The sequence below is a fragment of the Pleurodeles waltl genome, chromosome 7, assembly GCF_031143425.1.
Source record: "Pleurodeles waltl isolate 20211129_DDA chromosome 7, aPleWal1.hap1.20221129, whole genome shotgun sequence".
In the NCBI taxonomy this organism is placed as follows: Eukaryota; Metazoa; Chordata; class Amphibia; order Caudata; family Salamandridae; genus Pleurodeles; species Pleurodeles waltl.
In genome coordinates, this window is record NC_090446.1 from 543,630,641 (window position 1) to 543,651,067 (window position 20,427).

At 49.6% G+C, this 20,427-nt stretch overlaps 1 protein-coding gene across 3 annotated transcripts in view; it reads left to right on the top strand.

The window, feature by feature from the left end:
* The window catches only part of NIF3L1 (NGG1 interacting factor 3 like 1), a 179,298-nt gene that overhangs the window by 142,852 nt on the left and 16,019 nt on the right, over window positions 1-20,427 (top strand). For all 3 annotated transcript variants that reach the window (XM_069244286.1, XM_069244287.1, XM_069244284.1), the window contains exon 6: window positions 10,439-10,522. In XM_069244286.1, coding sequence (XP_069100387.1) covers window positions 10,439-10,522 — 84 coding nt within the window. The remainder of the gene's footprint in view (window positions 1-10,438; window positions 10,523-20,427) is intronic.

The following is a 20,427-nucleotide window of genomic DNA, read 5'->3' on the forward strand; positions in this document are numbered from 1 at the left end:
ACATTAGAATGGGACTTTCTGTTTGCCACCATGCAGCTAATGGGTATCGGCCCAAAATTCACGTGCTGGGTACGCATTCTGTACACTGCCCCACAGGCCAGGGTGAAGACGGGAGGAGTTATATCAGAGAGGTTCTTGATCAGCAGGGGAACAAGGCAGGGATGCTCCCTATCCCCCCTCCTATTTGCCCTAGCGATGGAACCACTAGCTGCACGTGACGGTGCCAAAAAAGAAGGATGGGGTGTGTCAAGGAGCGGCACTCTCCACGCCATATCACTATACACAGATGATGCCTTGATATACATACGTAGAGTGGATGAGCTGCTGCCCCCGGTGATGTCACTGCTGTCTGAGTTCGGAAGGATCTCCGGATTAATAGTTAACTGGGGGAAATCCTGTATATTCCCACTAGCCAGATGGCCCCCAGCGAGGCAAGAGAGCGCCCCGCCAGGCCACCTAAAATGGTGCTTCGATACATTTAAATACCTAGGGGTCAACGTCTATCATAGTGCGGAAGACCTCAGGGATGGAAATCTGGGGAAAGCGGTGACCTCTGTAAAGAGCTCATTACGCTTCTGGAATAAATTACCACTCTCACCACTGGGTAAAGTCGCTATAGCAAACATGCTGATATTAGCTAGACTGCTGTATTACTTCGCGGCCCTGCCAATCATTATCCCCAAAAGCTTTTTCAACAGCTTGAACTCCACCCTACTGCAACTGGTGTGGGGTGAGGGCAGAAGGCGGGTCGCACTCACCACGCTGCATCACTTGGTGGCTAGGGGCGGGCTAGGCGCCACAAACTTTGAGTTCTACTCCACGGCCGCACAGCTGCAGTGGATCTTAAATTGGCTTCATAGACTCAGCTCAGCAGAAACTATCTGGCTGCAATCCCGACTCCAAGGAGTCCCCTTACTCGTATGGCTGATGGATAAGCAAACTAAAAGCACACGCGAAAACCCACTGATGACAGCGGCACACGCATGCTGGAAGAAGTATATTCAAAAGGGCGCCAAAAAACTTCCCTACTCACCGCTTCTCCCACAAGAGCGGCTCCCCGGGTGGGTGGAAGCCGGTTCACATTCGCCCACAATCTGGGCAGACGTGGGCATAAATGCAGTGGGAGACTGCTTCGAGGAAGGAAAATTAATGACCTTTGAAGCCATACAGGCCCTCACAGAGATCAGCCCGTGGCAATTCCTGGCATACCACGCAATATGTCATGCAATCAGGAAAACATGGGCATCCGGTGTCCTAGAGCCAGATATCTCAGTCACCCTGCACCATATGCTGAACTGGGACCCCCAGGGAAAAGCAGTCTCAAATCTATATAAACTTCTGAACAGACCCCCGGAATCCAACCTGCAGAAAGCTTGGGAGAGGTGGAACGCTGTATTGCCTATCCCGATCGCAGGGACAGATTGGCCAAAAGCTCTGAGTCACACACGTGAGGTCTCAAGAAACCCCAGATTCCGATATACACAGTCTAATTATCTACATCAGACATACCTGGCGCCAGCCAGGATTAAACGTATGTTCCCCGGGACGGACCCAGCCTGCCCCAGATGCAAAACACCAGCAGCACAGTTCTACCACATGGTTTGGGAGTGCCCGCTGATACGGGGGGAATGGGCTGGGGTGGTCACAGCTTTATCGGAAATGACGGGGCTCAACCTGGACGCGAACCCCAAATCCTGCCTACTCGGCTTCAGGACAAGGACGAAAAGAAATAAACACTTGCACAGGTTTGTAGATCTAGCTTATGCAATGTACAAAAGACTGATAGCAATGAACTGGAGGGCTCACAACACACCTGACTTGAAAGCCTGGCTTGCCCTCACGCTCCGCTGGGCCCGCGCTGAACACCAGGTATTAACAAATTTAGCACGAAGGGGATTGCGACAAATGGGCTGCGATGCTTGGGGCGTTTTAGTCTCCAGACTAGAAGCCAAAAACTATGAGAGACCCCCCTGAACTACAGACAGCCGCGCTCACCTAGAAGGCTGCGGGCCTAGACCCGGCAGTAATGCAGCATTATACCAGGGGAAGCATACATACCCGCCATCAACACCTCGCCCACACTGACAGCACATCAAACCCCCCAACGTAAATATGCCAAACAGCGCCAACAGGCCATCACGTCCAACCAATAGACACCAGCGCCATGACCCACTGCGCCACATCCTCTCCCCTCGCTTCCCCCCCTTGTCTCCTCCCCCCCCCTCCGCTCCCGCGCGGTAGCGGATGCCCCCGCCACTAGCGGCAATAGAGCCTTTCCGCAATAGAACGCCCTAAACCTCTACGTTGACAAAACCCGGAAATTTTGAGCAGACTGTGCGGACCTGGAAGTGTACGCAAGTTGTTAGTTGTTTGTTAACGTTAACATGGGAGAGCCTAGCGAGTTACTGTAATCAACAACATTTTGCTATTAATGACTTCTGTATGCAATGCAATGTATGGCCCTCTTGAAAAATCAATAAAAACATGTTAAAAAAAATATATATATTTGGGACACCCTGCCCCTGACCAGGCTCCCCATCAGGACCTTCGCCTCCTCCAGGCTAAACTCAGGAGGACCCTGTTGACCTGGATATGGACCCCCAATGTGTGCCGCAGCTGCAGACATTTGTTAAATTGTGTGGGTGTGCTGTTGTAGCTCTTGACAACATATGAGCGCTGCTCCAGACGTCGCCCAGGAGTGTAATGCCAATGCTGTCCCTCTTGTTAAAACCTTCCAGAGCCGACACCTCCCGGAGCCATATTCCCTGCCAAAGGGGGGGTCTTCTGGGTGAGCCTTACCCACCAGCCCGTTTCGCTCAGAGCTGCCCTCCATCCCACAAACACTTGCTGTGTCACTTCGGGATTTGCCCTGGGTAGGGAAGCACCATACAACAGTACCAGGAGCTTAGAGAATCCCTCAGGAGCCCAAACTGGTAAGCCGGATCTGACCATTGCCCTCCCAACCAGTCGTTGATCACCAACAGTTGTGTGGTGAGATAATAAAGGTATACATTGGATATCCCTAGCCCACCCTTGTAAATGTTGCATTGACAGGTATGAAATGCTAGCCGAGGGCGTGAGTTACCACAGGAATTGTCTTGCTGCCGGGTCCATCTCTCTAAACCAATGTTTAAAGAGCTGAAGGGGAAATTCTGAAGGAGGTAGAGGAGTCGAGGCAGTATCATCTTATACAGGATGATTCTGCCCAAGACATTAATGAACAATGTTTGCCATCTATTGAGATCTTCCCTAATCTTCCGGGTAAGTGGCATGATGTTGAGAGACCTTTCTAGGTCAGGCATCAGGGTTACGGTAATGCCCAAGTACCGGAAGCTATTGGGACAGATTGTGATATTGTCTTGCCACTCGAAGACATACCTTGCACGTTGTGACGGGACCAGAACTGATTTGCCTGGGTTAAGATTCAATGCTGAGGCCTCCGAAATGAGGCTCATGAGCTGCACACACCGGGGCCCACTGCAGGCCAGATTGGCCAGATAGAGGAGCACATTCTCTGCGTTCAAGGTGATGCGGTCCTCCCGCCCTGTGGACCAGGCCCAGCCGTGAAACAGCGGGTCCTCTCTTATGATCCTTGCCAGTGGTTCACTCACCTAGGTGACAAGGAGCGGGGACAAAGGACAACCCTGCCGGGTCCCGCGACAGACTGTGAAGGGGTCAGATAAAACTCCATTCACCTGAACAAGGGCTGATGGATTGGAATAAAGGAATTGCACCAGTCTCCGATACTTAGGACCAATCCCTGCATTTGTCAGCACCTGGAAAAGATGCAACTAATCGACCATAACAAATGCCTTCTCAAAGTCTATGAGAAACCGCGCCAGCTGTGGGGACAAAAGATGATGGTAGGCCAAGGCTGCATGAAGCCGCCGAAGACAGTGTTGTGTACTTCTGGTGGGCATGAATCCACATTGATCCGGATGTATTAGGGACTGGAGCACACAACACAACTGGTTAGCCAGTTAGTAGAGAAGATTTTGATTTCAGCATTGAGGAGTGAGATGGGATAATAGGTAGAGCAGCACACCAAAGGGAGGAGGGGCCGCGACTTTAGGAACACTACAATCGGGGCCTGGTTGAGCTTTTGGGGGAAAGCTCCTTTCTGCACTGCCTCACCATATAAACTTAGCAAGTGTGGGGCAAACTGTTCCCTATATTTACTATAGTATTCTGCCAGGTAGCCATCTGGACCTAGAGCCAGGGCCGAGATAGCTACATTCATTTATTCCAATGTGATGGCTTCATCTAGCTGCTTCCGCTCAACGACAGAGATTCGGAGAAGGGACACACCTTAGAGGAGGGGGGCTTCCTGCTCTGATCGGGGCCTCGGTCGCTCCATGTAAAGCCTGGCATAGAAGGTGGCAAAGGCCTGGGCAAAAGACAGGGGCGCCCTACAGGAGCAGCTCGAGTTGTCAGTTTTCTCTGGGATGATTCTGCCGACCAGGGGTACAACAGTTTACCATTTTTGTCCCCCCATCCCTATACCCAGGAAGTCTAGGCTTGCCCCATATGTTTTGCGGACTCAAGAGAAAGGTGACAGATTCACTCCATGTATCGACACCTGCTGCCTGGTGTTAGTTGCATGGGTGGCAGGAGAAAACTGTGCTTCCAGGCGTAATGCCTGGGCATTGAGTCTTGTTACCTGCTGGAGTCTGGTGTGCTCCTTCATCCTGAGAAGGTGTCTGGCATGTCCTCTAAGGTTGGCTTTACAGGTACCCCACAGAGAGTCGGCGACACCACTGAGCCAATATTGTGTGCGTAATAGTGCGTGAATTCCTCACTCAGGGCTTGGGCATAGGTTTCATCCTGAAGTGCCATGCATTGAAAAAACCACATAGGGTGCTGAGTCGTGTCGGGAATACCCACCCGCAGGAGAAGCGGTCCATGGTCAGGGATTCCGCAGCCAAGGATCTGTGCGTCCATTACCGAGAGGGCGTCTGAGACTGGCACGAGAAAGAGGTCTATTTTCGCCTGCGTGCTGTCGGCTGCTGACGTGTGTGTGTGTGTGTGTATTGTCTCGTTCTAGCATGCCAGACACGCCACACATTGCATAGGCTTAGGCCATCTTCTCAGTGTTGCAGTATTTTGGCTCAGGCACTTCGAACTGCAGCAGGGGTGCCCCTGGAGTCCGCCTCTGGGTCCATGACTGCATTGAAGTCACCTCCCAGAAGCATCAAGCCCAGCAAAAGTTGTGATATAACTTCCTGGAGAGTCTCCAGTAACCGCTCTAGTGCGTAAACACTCAAAAGATTAACCGGCTGACCATTCAGTGTCCCGGACTTGGCCATGTAGCGGCCCTGGCGTTCCAGTTTGGTTGTGGCGATCGTCATAGGGAGTGTATGGTGCAGCAATATTGCTATTCCTCTAGTGCCCCTGACAAATCCTGCATGGTGTACCGTATCATAGCCACCATGCGCCCATCAAATGTCTCTTGAAGCATCAATATAGAGGGGGTAGAGCAGCGGACGCTCTAAAAAAACACAGAGCACTTGATCTTGTCTAGCATGCCTTTGGTGTTCCAGGACACTACTCTATGTAAGTCTAGTGATATGTGTGGGTTCAACGTGTGGGTGCTTTAATGATTGCGTAAGTGGCTGGTTCCCCTGCGGAGTGGACCTGCAGGCCAGGAGCCCTTCTGTATGAGTCATGTGCGTGATGGAAGCATAATGGTATGGTGTGACCTCCTGAAAGGAAAATAGTGGCACATGGAAAAAATAACTTTAACCAACTATCCAAACTTGGTACAAATAACCCTCTAAACCCCCTCCAACTGCCCTCCACCCCGTACTTACAACCCTAAGGCATTTGTAGCCCAATAACACAGACCCCCAAACCAAAACCAACGTGTCTGAAACTGGTGTGGAGGGGTGGACCCCTCCAGGGAGCCAGATCACTGCAATAAAGCACCCCTTGTGGCCCCGCTGTCAGTCAAAATGCCTCTCGCCTATCCCTTGCGAGGGCATATATATGAAGTCACTGCTAGTCACACGAGTTAAGGGGGGGTGCTTCAGCCAAGGCGCTCCTCTGATCGATTTGACAAAGATTGTTCCCTCGATATACTGGGATGGGGCCGGCACAGCAGGGCCTGGTCCCGGTGACAGGGATGCGCTGCTCTGCTTTCTTTAGTGGGACCAGGTGCGGCCCCTCCTGCATTTCTTCTCCAAGAGTCGACCGCAGAGTGCTCCCAGGGCATAGAGCGGGCACCACCTGGCTGACACAGTGCTCCTCAGTGAGCCAGTCCCACACGGTCCCTGGCGAGTTGAAGAAAAAGGATTTACCTTTCATTAAGACCTTGAGGCGTGCGGGGAACAGGAACATATAGGATAGTTGCAACGCTCTAAGCTTCTGTTTAACTGCATTGTAAGAGTGGTGCTTATTCTGCACCTCATGTGTGTAGTCTGGAAAAATTAGGACTTCAGAGTTCTCCCATCGAAGGTCAGACTGCGCTCTCGTCTCTTTGGTGATAACATCCCGGTCTTTAAAGTTGAGGAAACTGGCAAATATCGGTCACTTCAGTCCCCCAGGGGGAGGTTTAGGAGTGAGTGCTCTATGGGCCCGTTCAGTGACAAACCAGGGGGACACATTGGGGGTTATTCTAACTTTGGAGGAGGTGTTAATCCGTCCCAAAAGTGACGGAAAAGTGACGGATTTACCACCAGCCGTATTACGAGTCCATTATATCCTATGGAACTCGTAATACGGCTGGTGGTATATCCGTCACTTTTGGGACGGATTAACACTCCTCCAAAGTTAGAATAACCCCCATTGTGTGCTGGTATCTGTCTTTTGAGCCACCTCTCTAGAAATTCAGTGGGTTGGGTCTTCTCCACTCCCGGGAATCCAACAAAGCGCAAGTTGTTGCACCTGGAGTGATTTTTGGCATCTCCGGCCCTATAGTGCCGGGTGGGTCAGCAGCTGGGCTACTTTAGCTTCGAGTTCTGCTATGTCATCTTCTACTGTGTTGGCATGGTCCTGCACCTCCTTAATTCGGCCCACCGTAGTCCGCAAGTCGTGATACAAAAGACCCACGTCTTTGCGTACTTCCCAGTCTTTGTCTCTAAAGCCTGTTGCGAGGATTGGATAGCCCACAGCATTGCATCCAGACCATCTATTGCTGGTGCCCCTTGTGCCGAGGTATTGTTTGAATACTAAACTGGTCATTACGTTGTTGGGATGTGGGTGTCTGCTTACTCCGTTTCTCCTTCCCCATTGTATGCCGGAGAGGACCCGGGCACTGGGGACGCTAGTCCACTGCCCCGGCGCAGGCAGTGGGTGAACTTGACCTCAAATGCAGAGAATGGGCTATGTGGCCTCGTGCTGGATTCAGCTCTCCGCAGGTCCCTGTCCAAGAGGGGCCTCCCCAAGAGGAAGGCACCACACCCGGCACACGCCACACCTCTCCACTCCCGGTGGAGTGTGTTGCTAGCCCGAATCCATTGCCACTGTGTGCTGATCAGAGGAAGGAGAGGGGTAGACAGAAGACCTCAACATGCCACTCTCCATTCCTATGTCAGCCCCCCTCATGGAAGCAGCCTCTTCATGGCCTCAGGCAGCTGCTAGGGACACCCAAGACCCACCCACACATTGGGTGTTCCCAGGCACCTCCCTGTCCACCGCTCGTTCTCTGGCCCGGGCCCTCAAGATGCTGCTTACCGGGTACCAGATGAATGCTTCTTGTAAGCCCTTCGCTCTGGCCATACTAGCTACTCCTCTCGGCCAGGCTGCAGCGCCAGAGGGGCAAAGCATGTCCTCTCTTGCAGGCCGCACTGCTCCCGCACCACGGCAGTCTCTGATGCAGGGCGCCGCTCTGTCCTCACCCTAGGTCCGTGCTGATGCAGCAGTTTCTTTACGACTGTCTTGGTCACTTTTGGGCCAGACGCATGACAGGACTCCCCTGCCTGAGGGAGCTGGCAGGGAAGGCACTCAGGGCCCCAGGCCGCTTCCATGCCCACCTCTCTCCTTGCTTCGGTAGCCCCGACGCTGAGCACTCTGCCACTTCCCTCCTCCCCCTGCCTCCTCCGGCCAGGGGCAGCTTTAGGTCCAGGGAGGGCAGGCAGTTGATCCCACCCGGCCGCCCCACTTGTTACAGGTGGCAGTGCTCCATGGCCAGGTCTAGCTTGCTATGTCAGGTACAGGTCCCCAGGTAGGGCTCTTTAGTCCGGGTTTCAGATGCCCCCAGTGCAGAAAACCCACACCGGGGCAGTTAGACAAGGTTCCCTCTCATGCGCATGTACGATGGGTGCAGGGCGGTGGATGATGGAGGGGTCCGGAGCACTCTCTAAGTGTGACCACCATCTTGACGCCCTAAGCCACGCCCTTCAGAACCAAAGCATGTTATTCAGCAAAATGGAAATGTTTTGTTTGCTGCTGTCAAACCAAAAAAAAAACTACTGTCAAGGACGTTGTTTATTTGCTTCATTAATAGAAAACAAATTTAGCTTACACTTCTATTCGTCTACACCTTGCAGCGATAGCTGCATATTTACAGAGAAGACAACATACTTCTGTGTTCAAAATCCTAGTTACCAAAACCTTCATGGAAGGCATTAAGAGTCATTCCCCCAGGGCACCTCCAGCACCATCCTGGAGCCTTAATATTGAACTTACTAGGCTCATGGGTCCTTCTTTTGAGCCAATTAATTCATGCCCTTTTCAGTTCCTTTCCGGGAAAGTACATTCTTAGTCGCTGTAACATCTCTCAGACATGTTAGTGAGCTACAGGCCTTAATGTTGGAAGAACCTTTCTTCCAAATATACAGAGACAAGGTGGTTCTTCGTACACATTTGAAGTTCCTACCCAAAGTGGTTTCTCAATTCCATATCAATCAATTCATTGAGTTACCAGGTTTTTATCCTGCAACCTGACTCCATTGTAGAAAGAGCTCTCCACACTCCAGATGTCAAACAAGCACTCATATACCACATTGGTAGGACCAAAAACTTTAGAAAAACCAAACCGCTCTTTGTAGCTTTTTTCTCTTCCACATAGAGGTAGTCCAATATCTAAAAACATCATAGCAGGATGGATTGTTAAATGGCTACAAACCTGCAATGCAAAGGAAAAAGACAGTTGCTTTTGAATCCTAGAGCACATTCTACTAGGATGAAAGAGACCACCATGGTCTTCCTAGGAAACATACCTTTAGTTAACAAATGCAAAGCAGCTACTTGGTCTACACCACATACATTTTCAAAGCCTTATTGTGTAGATGTACTTGCATGTCAGCAAGCCGGTGTAGGACAGGTTGTGCTTTTTCAAACAACTGCAACTTCCATAGGCTTGCCACTGCTTTCATGGAGGGACTGCTTTACAGTCTATGCTGAGCATGTGTATCTATACACACACATGCCATTAAATGGAAAGTTACTTACCCAGTAAGCATCAGTTTGTGGCATGTAATGCTGTAGATTCACATACGCCTTCCCATCTCCCCGGTCTCCTCTGACCATTCCAGTTACTTTATATTTGAATACATTTGTACATATGTCGATACACCTGCATGGACATCTTTGTCTATACTTCCTCTATACTGTTTTTTTAAACCCACCTGTGGGAGAACAATCTAACAAAGGACTCCATGCCCATGTGCAGTATCACCGGGAAGGAGTCACTCTATCCTGTGACTCGAAAATGCTTCTTCAAAGAAAAACAACTTGTAACACTCTGAACCCAACACTAGATGGCAGGAGTATGCAGAGCATGTGAATCCTAGATCACTACATGCCCCAAACATATGCGTACTTGGTAAGTAACATTTTCCTTATAACCTGTATTAGACATGGAACAAATACATTAAATGTGTTCAGCAACCATAGCCCTAGTGATATCCAGTCATGACCTTTTGAGTCTAGTTTTCCTTCCTTCTGCTTCTTGCAGTATTACAAATTTGTGTGGAGTGTCAATAAAATGATATCTAGGATGTGTTTATATATATTTAATAATTGTGTACAATTGTTTTGACCACAGCACCAAAAACCTTTTTACCAGAGCACTGTACAAAATGGAGCCTCTGTAGAAGATGTTTAGACATCTGTGTTTTGCTGTATGTTTACTAATCCTTACAATCCAGGCAAAGAATAGTAAATCATAGGTTTAAGGCCTTAAAACAAATACCATAGCTTTACCCCATAATTCTTCCAAGTATCTGGGGGGTGAGGAGGGGGTTGAGGAAAAGTGTGCGTATTAAGGGAAGCTGATTGCTAAACATGTAGTTTTTTAGGTCCAACTAAACCTTACAAATTCTGTTTTTAACCAGGATTTGGTGGGGCCAAGGGAAAAACACTGTTTAATGGCTACCATCTCCATAATTAATGTATTCTGTTCTATAGTCTTAAGAATAGTACCTAGCATGACTAATGTGTCAACTTAGTAGCTATATTTTTAGAGCATAAACTAATCTGCATGTGTTTTCCCTTTCAGATTCACTCGTTACTATAGGAGCGGTATGCGCTGGGTCAGGAAGCAGTGTTCTACAAGGAGTGGATGCAGACCTTTATCTCACAGGTACAGTGGTTCCTTTGAATTTGGTTGCCATATTGTTGACCATTAAACAGCAGAGATTGACTTGTTTCCCGGTGTCAAAGAAATCTTCACCTCAGGTTCAGGTTTAGACTGAAAGTATTTATTGACAAAATAAAAATATATACTCTAAATCACAAAATCCGTTGACTTGGGGGTCCCTTATAAATCATCAGGGGAGACCTGCTCTCCAAGCACCAGCAATACTTGCACTAGTTTCTGGGCTCCAGCGTATATTAGATGCCTTTCAATCAATCAGGGATTTGTAAAGCAGGGTCTCAAGGCGCTGAGGAGGAAAGAGGGAGGGAGGAGAGGAGGTGCTGCTACTGCTCGAACAGCCAGGTCTTGAGAAGTTTCCTGAAGGTAAGGAGGTCTTTGGTCTGGCGCAGGTAGGTGGGAAGAGTGTTCCACGTTTTGGCGGCGAGGTGTGAAAATAATCTACTGCCGGTTGTAGTTCTGCGGACGTGTGGGACGGTTGCAAAGCGGAGATGCCGGATCGGGGTGTAGAAGGAGAGTCGTTTGTTGAGGTATTCTGGTCCGGTGTTGTGCAGTGCTTTGTGAGCATGGGTGAAGAGTTTGAAGGTGATTCTCTTGTTGACTGGGAGCCAGTGCAGGTTTTTCAGGTGGCCTGTGATGTGGCAGTGGCAGGGGATGTCCAGAATCAAGTGTGCGGAGGCGTTCTGGATGCTTTGCAGCCTCTTCTGGAGTTTGTCTGTGGTTCCTGCGTAGAGGGCATTGCCATAGTCCAGTTTGCTGCTTACAAGGGCTTGGGTGACTGTTCTTTTGGTTTTGGTGGGTATCCATTTGTAGATCTTTCAGAGCATGTGTAGGGTGTTGAAGCCGGAGGAGGAGATTTTAATTGTAATAGTATGTTCAATGGCATGTGTAGCTGCAGATACACATGCTTTGCACATCCCGCCATCTAGTGTTGGGCTCGGAGTGTTACAAGTTGTTTTTCTTTGAAGAAGTCTTTTTGAGTCCTGAGATCGAGGGACTCCTCCCCCTTCGGCTCCATTGCGCATGGGTGTCGACTCCATCTTAGATTGTTTTCTTTCCGCCATCGGGTTCGGACGTGTTCCTTTTCGCTCCGCATTTCGGTTCGGAAAGATAGTTAGAATCTCGGAAACTTCGACGGTATTGTTTGCGTTTGGTATCGGGTTAGTTACAACAGATCGACACCGACTTTTGAAGAGCTCCGGTGGCCCTTTGGGGTTTTTCGATCCCCCGTCGGGGCCTGGTCGGCCCGACCATGTGTCTCTTCAAGGCTAATGGAACGGACACCCTTCCGCTTCTGCCCCAAATGTCACAACAAGTATCCTTATACAGATCAGCACCTGGTCTGTAACTTGTGTTTATCTCCAGAACATAAAGAAGAGACTTGTGAAGCCTGTCGAGCGTTTCGGTCGACGAAAACATTAAGAGACCGAAGAGCGAGAAGACTGCAGATGGCGTCGGTGCCGACAGGACAAAGACCTTTGGAGGAGGAAGAAGAAACCTTCTCCATCGAGGAGTCGGACTCGGACGAGGTCGATCCCGAACAGACGCCCAAAACTGTGAGTAAGACGTCGACACATAAAACTCACAAGAAGACCACAAAAGCCCAGGGGACGCCACCGCCAGCAGGCCATGGCTTAACCCGAAAAATAGGTGACCGAACATCGGCACCGAAAAAGGGCACGCATGTGTCGAAGACATCCGACTCCGGTCGAGATACCGGCACACAGCAGACTTGAACCCGAGACAGCGGGTCCGAGCAAGTTCGGCACCGAGAGGTCAGCACTGGGAGAGCGGGACGCCAAAAATAAAAAATAAAGTATTGTCGGAGCCGAAAAAGACTGCTGAAAAAGTTTCCATTCCGAAACATCCGGCCTCGGAACCGAAATCAGGTTCCTATACAGAGGAACAGGGACTGTCCTCACAAATGCAAGGACATAAGTTCGGACAAGAACTAGAGTCAATGGAGCCAGACTACACTCAGAGAAGGCTCCACATCCAAAAGGACACAGGGAAGATAAGTACTCTTCCCCCAATTAGGATGAAAAGAAGACTTGTCTTTCAAGAAAAAGACAAGCAGCCACAGGCAAAGGTGGCAAGACAAATACCACCACCATCTCCACCACGCTCAACGCACACATCACCGGTAGCCTCTCCACCACTGATGCAATCCCCAACTCATACTGGAATGAGTCAGGATGATCCCGACACATGGGATCTTTATGATGCGCCAGTGTCGGATAACAGCCCAGACTGTTACCCAGCGAGACCGTCACCACCTGAGGACAGTACAGCCTACACGCAGGTGGTGTCAAGAGCAGCGGCATTTCATAATGTCACCCTGCATGCAGAGCCTATTGAGGATTACTTTTTGTTTAACACACTATCCTCCACGCATAGCCAATACCAAAGCCTCCCTGTGCTACCTGGAATGCTAAAACACTCCAAACAGGTGTTTCAGGAGCCTGTAAAGGGCAGGGCCATAACTCCAAGGGTGGAGAAAAAGTACAAGCCACCACCAACAGACCCAGTATATATCACGCAGCAATTAACACCAGACTCTGTGGTAGTAGGGGCAGCTCGCAAGAGAGCAAACTCTCACACCTCGGGGGACGCACCACCTACAGACAAGGAGAGTCACAAATTTGACGCTGCAGGGAAAAGGGTGGCAGCACAGGCGGCCAACCAATGGCGCATTGCCAACTCACAGGCATTGCTGGCAAGATATGATAGGGCTCATTGGGACGAAATGCAACATTTCATTGAACATTTACCCAAGGAGTTCCAGAAAAGGGCACAACAGGTGGTGGAAGAAGGACAGAGTATCTCAAACAATCAGATACGGTCAGCAATGGATGCAGCAGATACGGCGGCTAGGACAGTAAATACAGCAGTAACCATAAGGAGACACGCATGGCTGCGTACGTCAGGATTCAAGCCGGAAATACAACAAGTCGTCCTAAATATGCCTTTTAACGGCCAGCAGTTGTTTAGGCCGGAAGTGGACACTGCTATCGAAAAACTTAAAAAGGACACAGATACGGCCAGAGCCAGGGGCGCACTCTACTCCCCACAGATCAGAGGCACATTTCGCAAAATGCAGTTTAGAGGGGGGTTTCGAGGACAAACTACAGAAGCTACAACCTCACAAACAAGGCCCACTTATCAGAGCCAATATCAGCGGGGAAGTTTTCGGGGACAATATAGAGGGGGACAATTCCAAAAGAGTAGAGGGAAGTTCCAAAGTCCCAAAACTCCTCAAAACAAGCAGTGACTTCCACATCACAAATCCCCAACACATAACACCTGTGGAGGGGAGACTAACCAAGTTTTACAAACATTGGGAGGAAATAACAACAGACACTTGGGTCCTAGCAATTATCCAGCATGGTTATTGTATAGAATTTCTCAAATTCCCTCCAAACGTCCCACCGAAAACACACAATATGTCAAAACAACACATAGACCTTCTAGGACTAGAGGTCCAAGCGTTGCTACAAAAAGAAGCAGTAGAATTAGTACCAATTCATCAGAAAGGAACAGGAGTTTACTCTCTGTACTTTCTCATACCCAAAAAGGACAAGACTCTAAGACCTATATTAGATCTCAGAACGTTAAATACCTACATCAAATCAGATCACTTTCACATGGTGACATTACAGGACGTTATCCCACTGCTCAAACAACAAGACTACATGACAACACTAGACCTAAAGGATGCATATTTCCATATACCGATACATCCTTCACACAGAAAGTACTTAAGGTTTGTATTCCAAGGGGTACATAACCAATTCAAGGTGTTGCCATTCGGAATAACAACTGCGCCTAGAGTTTTTACAAAATGCCTGGCAGTAGTGGCCGCACATATCAGAAGGCAACAAATACATGTGTTCCCGTACCTAGACGATTGGTTAATCAAAACCAACACGCAAGAATGGTGTTCACAACACACAAAGTACGTCATAGAAACCCTCCACAAACTAGGTTTCTCAATCAACTACACAAAATCACATCTTCAGCCGTGTCAAACACAGCAATACTTAGGGGCCACAATCAACACAGCAAAAGGGATTGCCACTCCAAGTCCACAAAGAGTACAGGCATTTCACAATGTAATACAGGCCATGTCTCCAAGACAAAAGATACAAGTCAAAATGGTGATGAAACTCCTAGGCATGATGTCATCATGCATAGCCATTGTCCCAAACACAAGGTTGCACATGTGGCCCTTACAACAGTGTCTAGCATCACAATGGTCACAGGCACAAGGTCAACTTCTAGATCTAGTGTTGATAGGCCGCCAAACATACACCTCGCTTCAATGGTGGAACAATATAAATTTAAACCAAGGGCGGCCTTTCCAAGACCCAGTGCCACAATACGTAATAACGACAGATGCCTCCATGATAGGGTGGGGGGCACACCTCAATCAACACAGCATCCAGGGACAATGGGACAATCTGCAAACACAGCTTCACATAAATCACCTAGAATTACTGGCAGTATTTCTAGCGTTAAAGGCATTTCAACCCATAATAAGCCACAAACACATTGTTGTCAAAACAGACAACATGACAACGATGTATTACCTAAACAAACCGGGAGGAACACACTCAAAACAGTTGTGTCTCCTGGCACAGAGAATATGGCATTGGGCGATTCACAACCACATTCGCCTAATAGCACAATTTATTCCAGGGATTCAGAATCAGTTAGCAGACAATCTCTCTCGGGATCACCAACAAATCCACGAATGCGAGATTCACCCCCAAATACTAAACACTTACTTCCAAAGTTGGGGAACGCCACAAATAGACCTATTTGCAACAAAAGAAAACGCAAAATGCCAAAACTTCGCATCTAGGTACCCACAAGATCAATCTCAGGGCAATGCGTTATGGATGAGTTGGTCAGGGATATTTGCATACGCTTTTCCCCCTCTCCCACTCTTTCCATATCTGGTAAACAAATTGATTCAAAACAAACTCAAACTCCTACTAATAGCACCAACTTGGGCAAGACAACCTTGGTACACAACACTACTAGACCTCTCAGTAGTGCCTCATGTCAAACTGCCAAACAGACCAGATCTGTTAACTCAACACAAACAACAGATCAGACACCCAAATCCAGCATCGCTGAATCTAGCAATTTCGCTCCTGAAGTCTTAGAATTCGGACACTTAGGCCCTCATTCCGACCGTGGCAGTTTCAAACCGCCAGGGTGGAGGGCAGAGGAAGCACCGCCAACAGGCTGGCGGTGCTTCCCGGGCCATTCAGAAAAGGGGAACCGGCGGTTTCCCGCCGGTTTTCCCCTGGCCCAGGGAATCCTCCATGGCTGCGCTGCTTGCAGCGCCGCCATGGGGATTCCGACCCCCTTCCCGCCCGCCAGGAAGAGGCTGGCGGGAACGGGTGTCGTGGGGCCCCTGCACTGCCCATGCCACTGGCATGGGCAGTGCAGGGGCCCCCTAACAGGGCCCCACAAAGATTTTCAGTGTCTGCTTTGCAGACACTGAAAATCGCGACGGGTGCCACTGCACCCGTCGCACCCCTGCAAATCCCCCGGCTCCATTCGGAGCCAGCTTCCTCTTTGCAGGGGCTTTCCCGCTGGGCCGGCGGGCGATCTTTTGGAGATCGCCCGCCGGCCCAGCGGGAAAGTTGGAATGACCCCCGCGGTCATTTGACCGCAGTGCAGTCTTTTGGAGGTTTGCGCCCGGCGGGCGGCGCCCGCCGGGGTCGGAATGACCCCCTTAGATCTTACACAAGAATGTATGGAAGTCATAAAAGAAGCTAGGAAACCAACCACTAGGCATTGCTATGCAAATAAGTGGAAAAGATTTGTTTATTATTAATAATAATCAAATTCAACCCTTACACGCACCCTTACACGCATCTGCCAAAAACATCGTAAGCTACTTACTACATTTGCAAAAGTCAAAGCTTGCTTTTTCATCCATTAAGATACATCATACCGCAATTTCAGCTTATCTTATCTTATCTTTCAGCTTATCTGCAAATTACGCACTCGACTTCACTATTTAGGATACCAGTCATAAAAGCATTTATGGAAGGCCTAAAGAGAATTATACCACCAAGAACACCACCAGTTCCTTCGTGGAACCTCAACATTGTCTTAACACGACTCATGGGTCCACCTTTTGAACCCATGCACTCATGTGAAATGCAATACTTAACATGGAAAGTTGCATTTCTAATTGCCATCACATCTCTAAGAAGGGTAAGTGAGATACAAGCATTTACCATACAAGAACCATTTATTCAAATACACAAGCATAAAGTAGTTTTACGAACAAATCCTAAATTCTTACCGAAAGTCATATCACCGTTCCACTTGAATCAAACAGTAGAACTACCAGTGTTCTTCCCAGAGCCAGATTCCGTAGCAGAAAGAGCACTACATACATTAGACATCAAAAGAGCGTTAATGTACTACATTGACAGAACAAAACAAATTCGGAAAACAAAACAACTATTTGTTGCTTTCCAAAAACCTCATGCAGGAAATCCAATTTCAAAACAAGGCATTGCTAGATGGATAGTTAAATGCATTCGAACCTGCTATCTCAAAGCGAAAAGGCAACTGCCTATTACACCAAAGGCACACTCAACTAGAAAGAAAGGTGCTACTATGGCCTTTCTAGGAAACATTCCAATGACTGAAATATGTAAGGCAGCCACATGGTCTACGCCTCATACGTTTACCAAGCACTACTGCGTGGATGTGTTAACAGCACAACAAGCCACAGTAGGCCAAGCAGTACTATGAACTTCGTTTCAAACAACTTCAACTCCTACAGGCTAAACCACTGCTTTTGGGTAAATAACTGCTTACTAGTCTATGCAAAGCATGTGTATCTGCAGCTAAACATGCCATCGAACAGAAAATGTCACTTACCCAGTGTACATCTGTTCGTGGCATGAGACACTGCAGATTCACATGCGCCCACCCGCCTCCCCGGGAGCCTGTAGCCGTTTCGAAGTTGATCTTGAACATTTGTAAATTTGTAAATATATCACTTTAAACCACATTATGTACATACATATTTACTCCATTGCATGGGCACTATTACTATAATACACAACTCCTACCTCACCCTCTGCGGGGAAAACAATCTAAGATGGAGTCGACGCCCATGCGCAATGGAGCCGAAGGGGGAGGAGTCCCTCGATCTCGGGACTCTAAAAGAGTTCTTCGAAGAAAAACAACTTGTAACACTCCGAGCCCAACACTAGATGGCGGGATGTGCAAAGCATGTGAATCTGCAGTCTCATGCCACGAACAGATGTACACTGGGTAAGTGACATTTTCCTTATATAGCGCTTACTACCCCTGACGAGGCATCAAAGCGCTTTTCGGCGAGTAGCACGCTACTCCGGAACCCAAAAAGAATTAGTGATGGATTAGTATTGGGAAATATGAGTACAGTTTTAGTATTATTATGAGTTAATTTGAGCATTGGCTTGCTGGGTCATGGATAGTGAGGGGTCCAAGATGAATCCTAGGTTGCGTGCGTGATCGGTGGAAGTGAGAGTGATTCCGAGAGTGGCAGGCAACCAGGAGTCATCCCAGGCAGAGGGGGTGGAGCCGAAGATAAGGACTTCCGTCTTGTCCGAATTGAGTTTGAGGCAGCTGCTCTTCATCCATTAGGCGATGGCCTTCATTCCTTCGTGGAGGTAGTTCTTGGCGGAGTCCTTGGTGAGGGAGAGGATCAGCTGGGTGTCGTCGGCGTATGAGATGATGTTGAGGTTGTGGGATAGGGTGATATTAGCAGGCGGGCCATGTAGACGTTGAAGAGGGTCAGGCTGAGGGACGAACCCTGGGGTACGCCGCAGATGATTTCAGTGACCTCCGAGTGGGGAGGCAGACTCTCTGAGTTCTGCTGGTGAGAAAGGAGGTGACCCAGTCAGGGCTCTGTTGCGGATTCCAGCAGTGCTGAGGTGCGAGCGTAGGGTGTGGGGGCAGACTGTGTTGAACGCGGCCGAGAAGTCCTGGAGGATGAGGGCTGCGGTTTTGCCGCTGTCCAGTATGGTTCTGATGTCGTCAGTGGCATTGATGAGGACCGTTTCGGTGCTGTGGTTGCTGCCAAATCCGAATTGGGAACGGTCCAGGGTGCGGTTCTCCTTGAAGCGGGTTAGTTGTCTGTTGACGGCCTTCTCAATTACTTTTGCCGGGAAGGGGAACAGGGAGCTAGGCTGGAAGTTCTTTAGGTCCTTTGGGTCCGCCTGGGTTTTTTGAGGAGGGTGTTGATCGCGGCGTGTTTCCAGCTCTCTGGGAAGGTGGCGGACTCGAAGGAGCTGTTGATGATCTTCCGTAGTTGCGATGACGGAACTTGCTTTGTTGAGGATGTGGTGAGGGCAGGGGTCAGATGGAGAGCCGGAGTGGATGGTGTTCATAATTTCGATGGTGTCGTTGACAGGGGTCCAGGAGAGCAGGAGGTTGGTCGGAGGTGAATCTGTGGGGTTGGTGGTTGCCAGGGGGGGGTGTCTGGGTGCTGAAGCTGTCGTGGATGTCTGCAATCTTGCAGTGGAAGTAGGAGGCTAGGGAGTCGCAGAGGTCTTGGGATGTCATTGACGTTGGAGCTGGGGTTGGAGAGTTCCTTCACGACATTGAAGAGCTCCTTGTGGCTGTGTTTGTTGTTGTGGATTCGGTCTTTGAAGGCGGTCTTTTGGCGGCTCGGATGTGTTGGTGTTGGCTGCGGTTGGCATTTTTGAAGGCTGTGTGGTTGTCCAGAGTCTGATCTTGGCGCCACTTTCTTTTGAGTCTTCGGCAGCTTTGCTTAGATTCGTGGAGGTCGGTGGTAAACCAGAAGGCCTTTCTGTCAGTGCGTCTATTGGAGGGATTCTTGATTGGGGCGAGAGTATTGGCACAGGTGTTGACCCATTGCCTGAAGTTGCGGGCAGCTGCATCAGTATCGGTTGTGTCGATGGGTGGGTTCTGGGAGAGGGTTGCGATAAGTTGGTCTTCGGTGACCTTGTTCCAACTGCGGTGGGGGATCCGTTGTGGGTGGTGGCGTGTTGTGGGTTTCTTGAAGGAGAAGTGGATGCAGCGGTGGTCTGTCCAGTGGAGTTTGTTGGTGTGGCTGAAAGAGGCGTGATTGCTGGCGGAGAAAATAAGGTCGAGTGTGTGTCCTGTGGAGTGGGTTGGTGTCATGACGAGCTGTTTGAGGCCGAGGCTGGAGAGGTTGTCGAACAGGGTGGCGGTGTTGTTGTCGTTGGTGTTCTCAAGATGGAAGTTTGAGTCTCCGAGGAGTATGTAATCAGTGCATGCAAGAGCGTGCTTGCTGCTGATGTCAGCAATGGAGTCGCTGAACTGCTGTTGTGGGCCAGGGGGCCTGTAGACGAGGGTCCCTTGAAAGGTGGTGTTTGGGTCAGTGTGGATTTGGAAGTGCAGGAGTTCGGCGGTGCTGAGGATGTCTTTGGTGTTGGTTGTGATCCTGAGGGTGTTCTTGTGGATGATGGTGATGCCTCCTGGTTTGTTGGAGAGGTCCCTGCAGGTGATCTTGTAGCTGTCGGGGATGGCTATGGCGATCTTGTAGCTGTCGGGATGGCTATGGCGATGTCAGGCACTGAGGAGGGGTTCATGCAGGTCTTGGTCAGGAAGGCGACGTCTGGGGAGGCTGTGTCGAGTAGATTCCATAGCTCTACTGCATGCTTGTGGATGGAGAGGGTGTTGAGGAGGATACATCTGAGATGGTTGCGTTCTGCCTTGAGGGGTGTGTCGTTGGCGTGGAAGCTGGTGAAGTTGCAGTTGCGGCAGGAGAAGGGTCCACGGGTGGTCTGCTGGGAGGCTTGAAGGCAGACGGGAGAGGGGCCGGTGTTGAGGGCGCATAGAGTGGCGGCGTCATAGTGAAGACGTGTGTGGCAGCGGTGGGG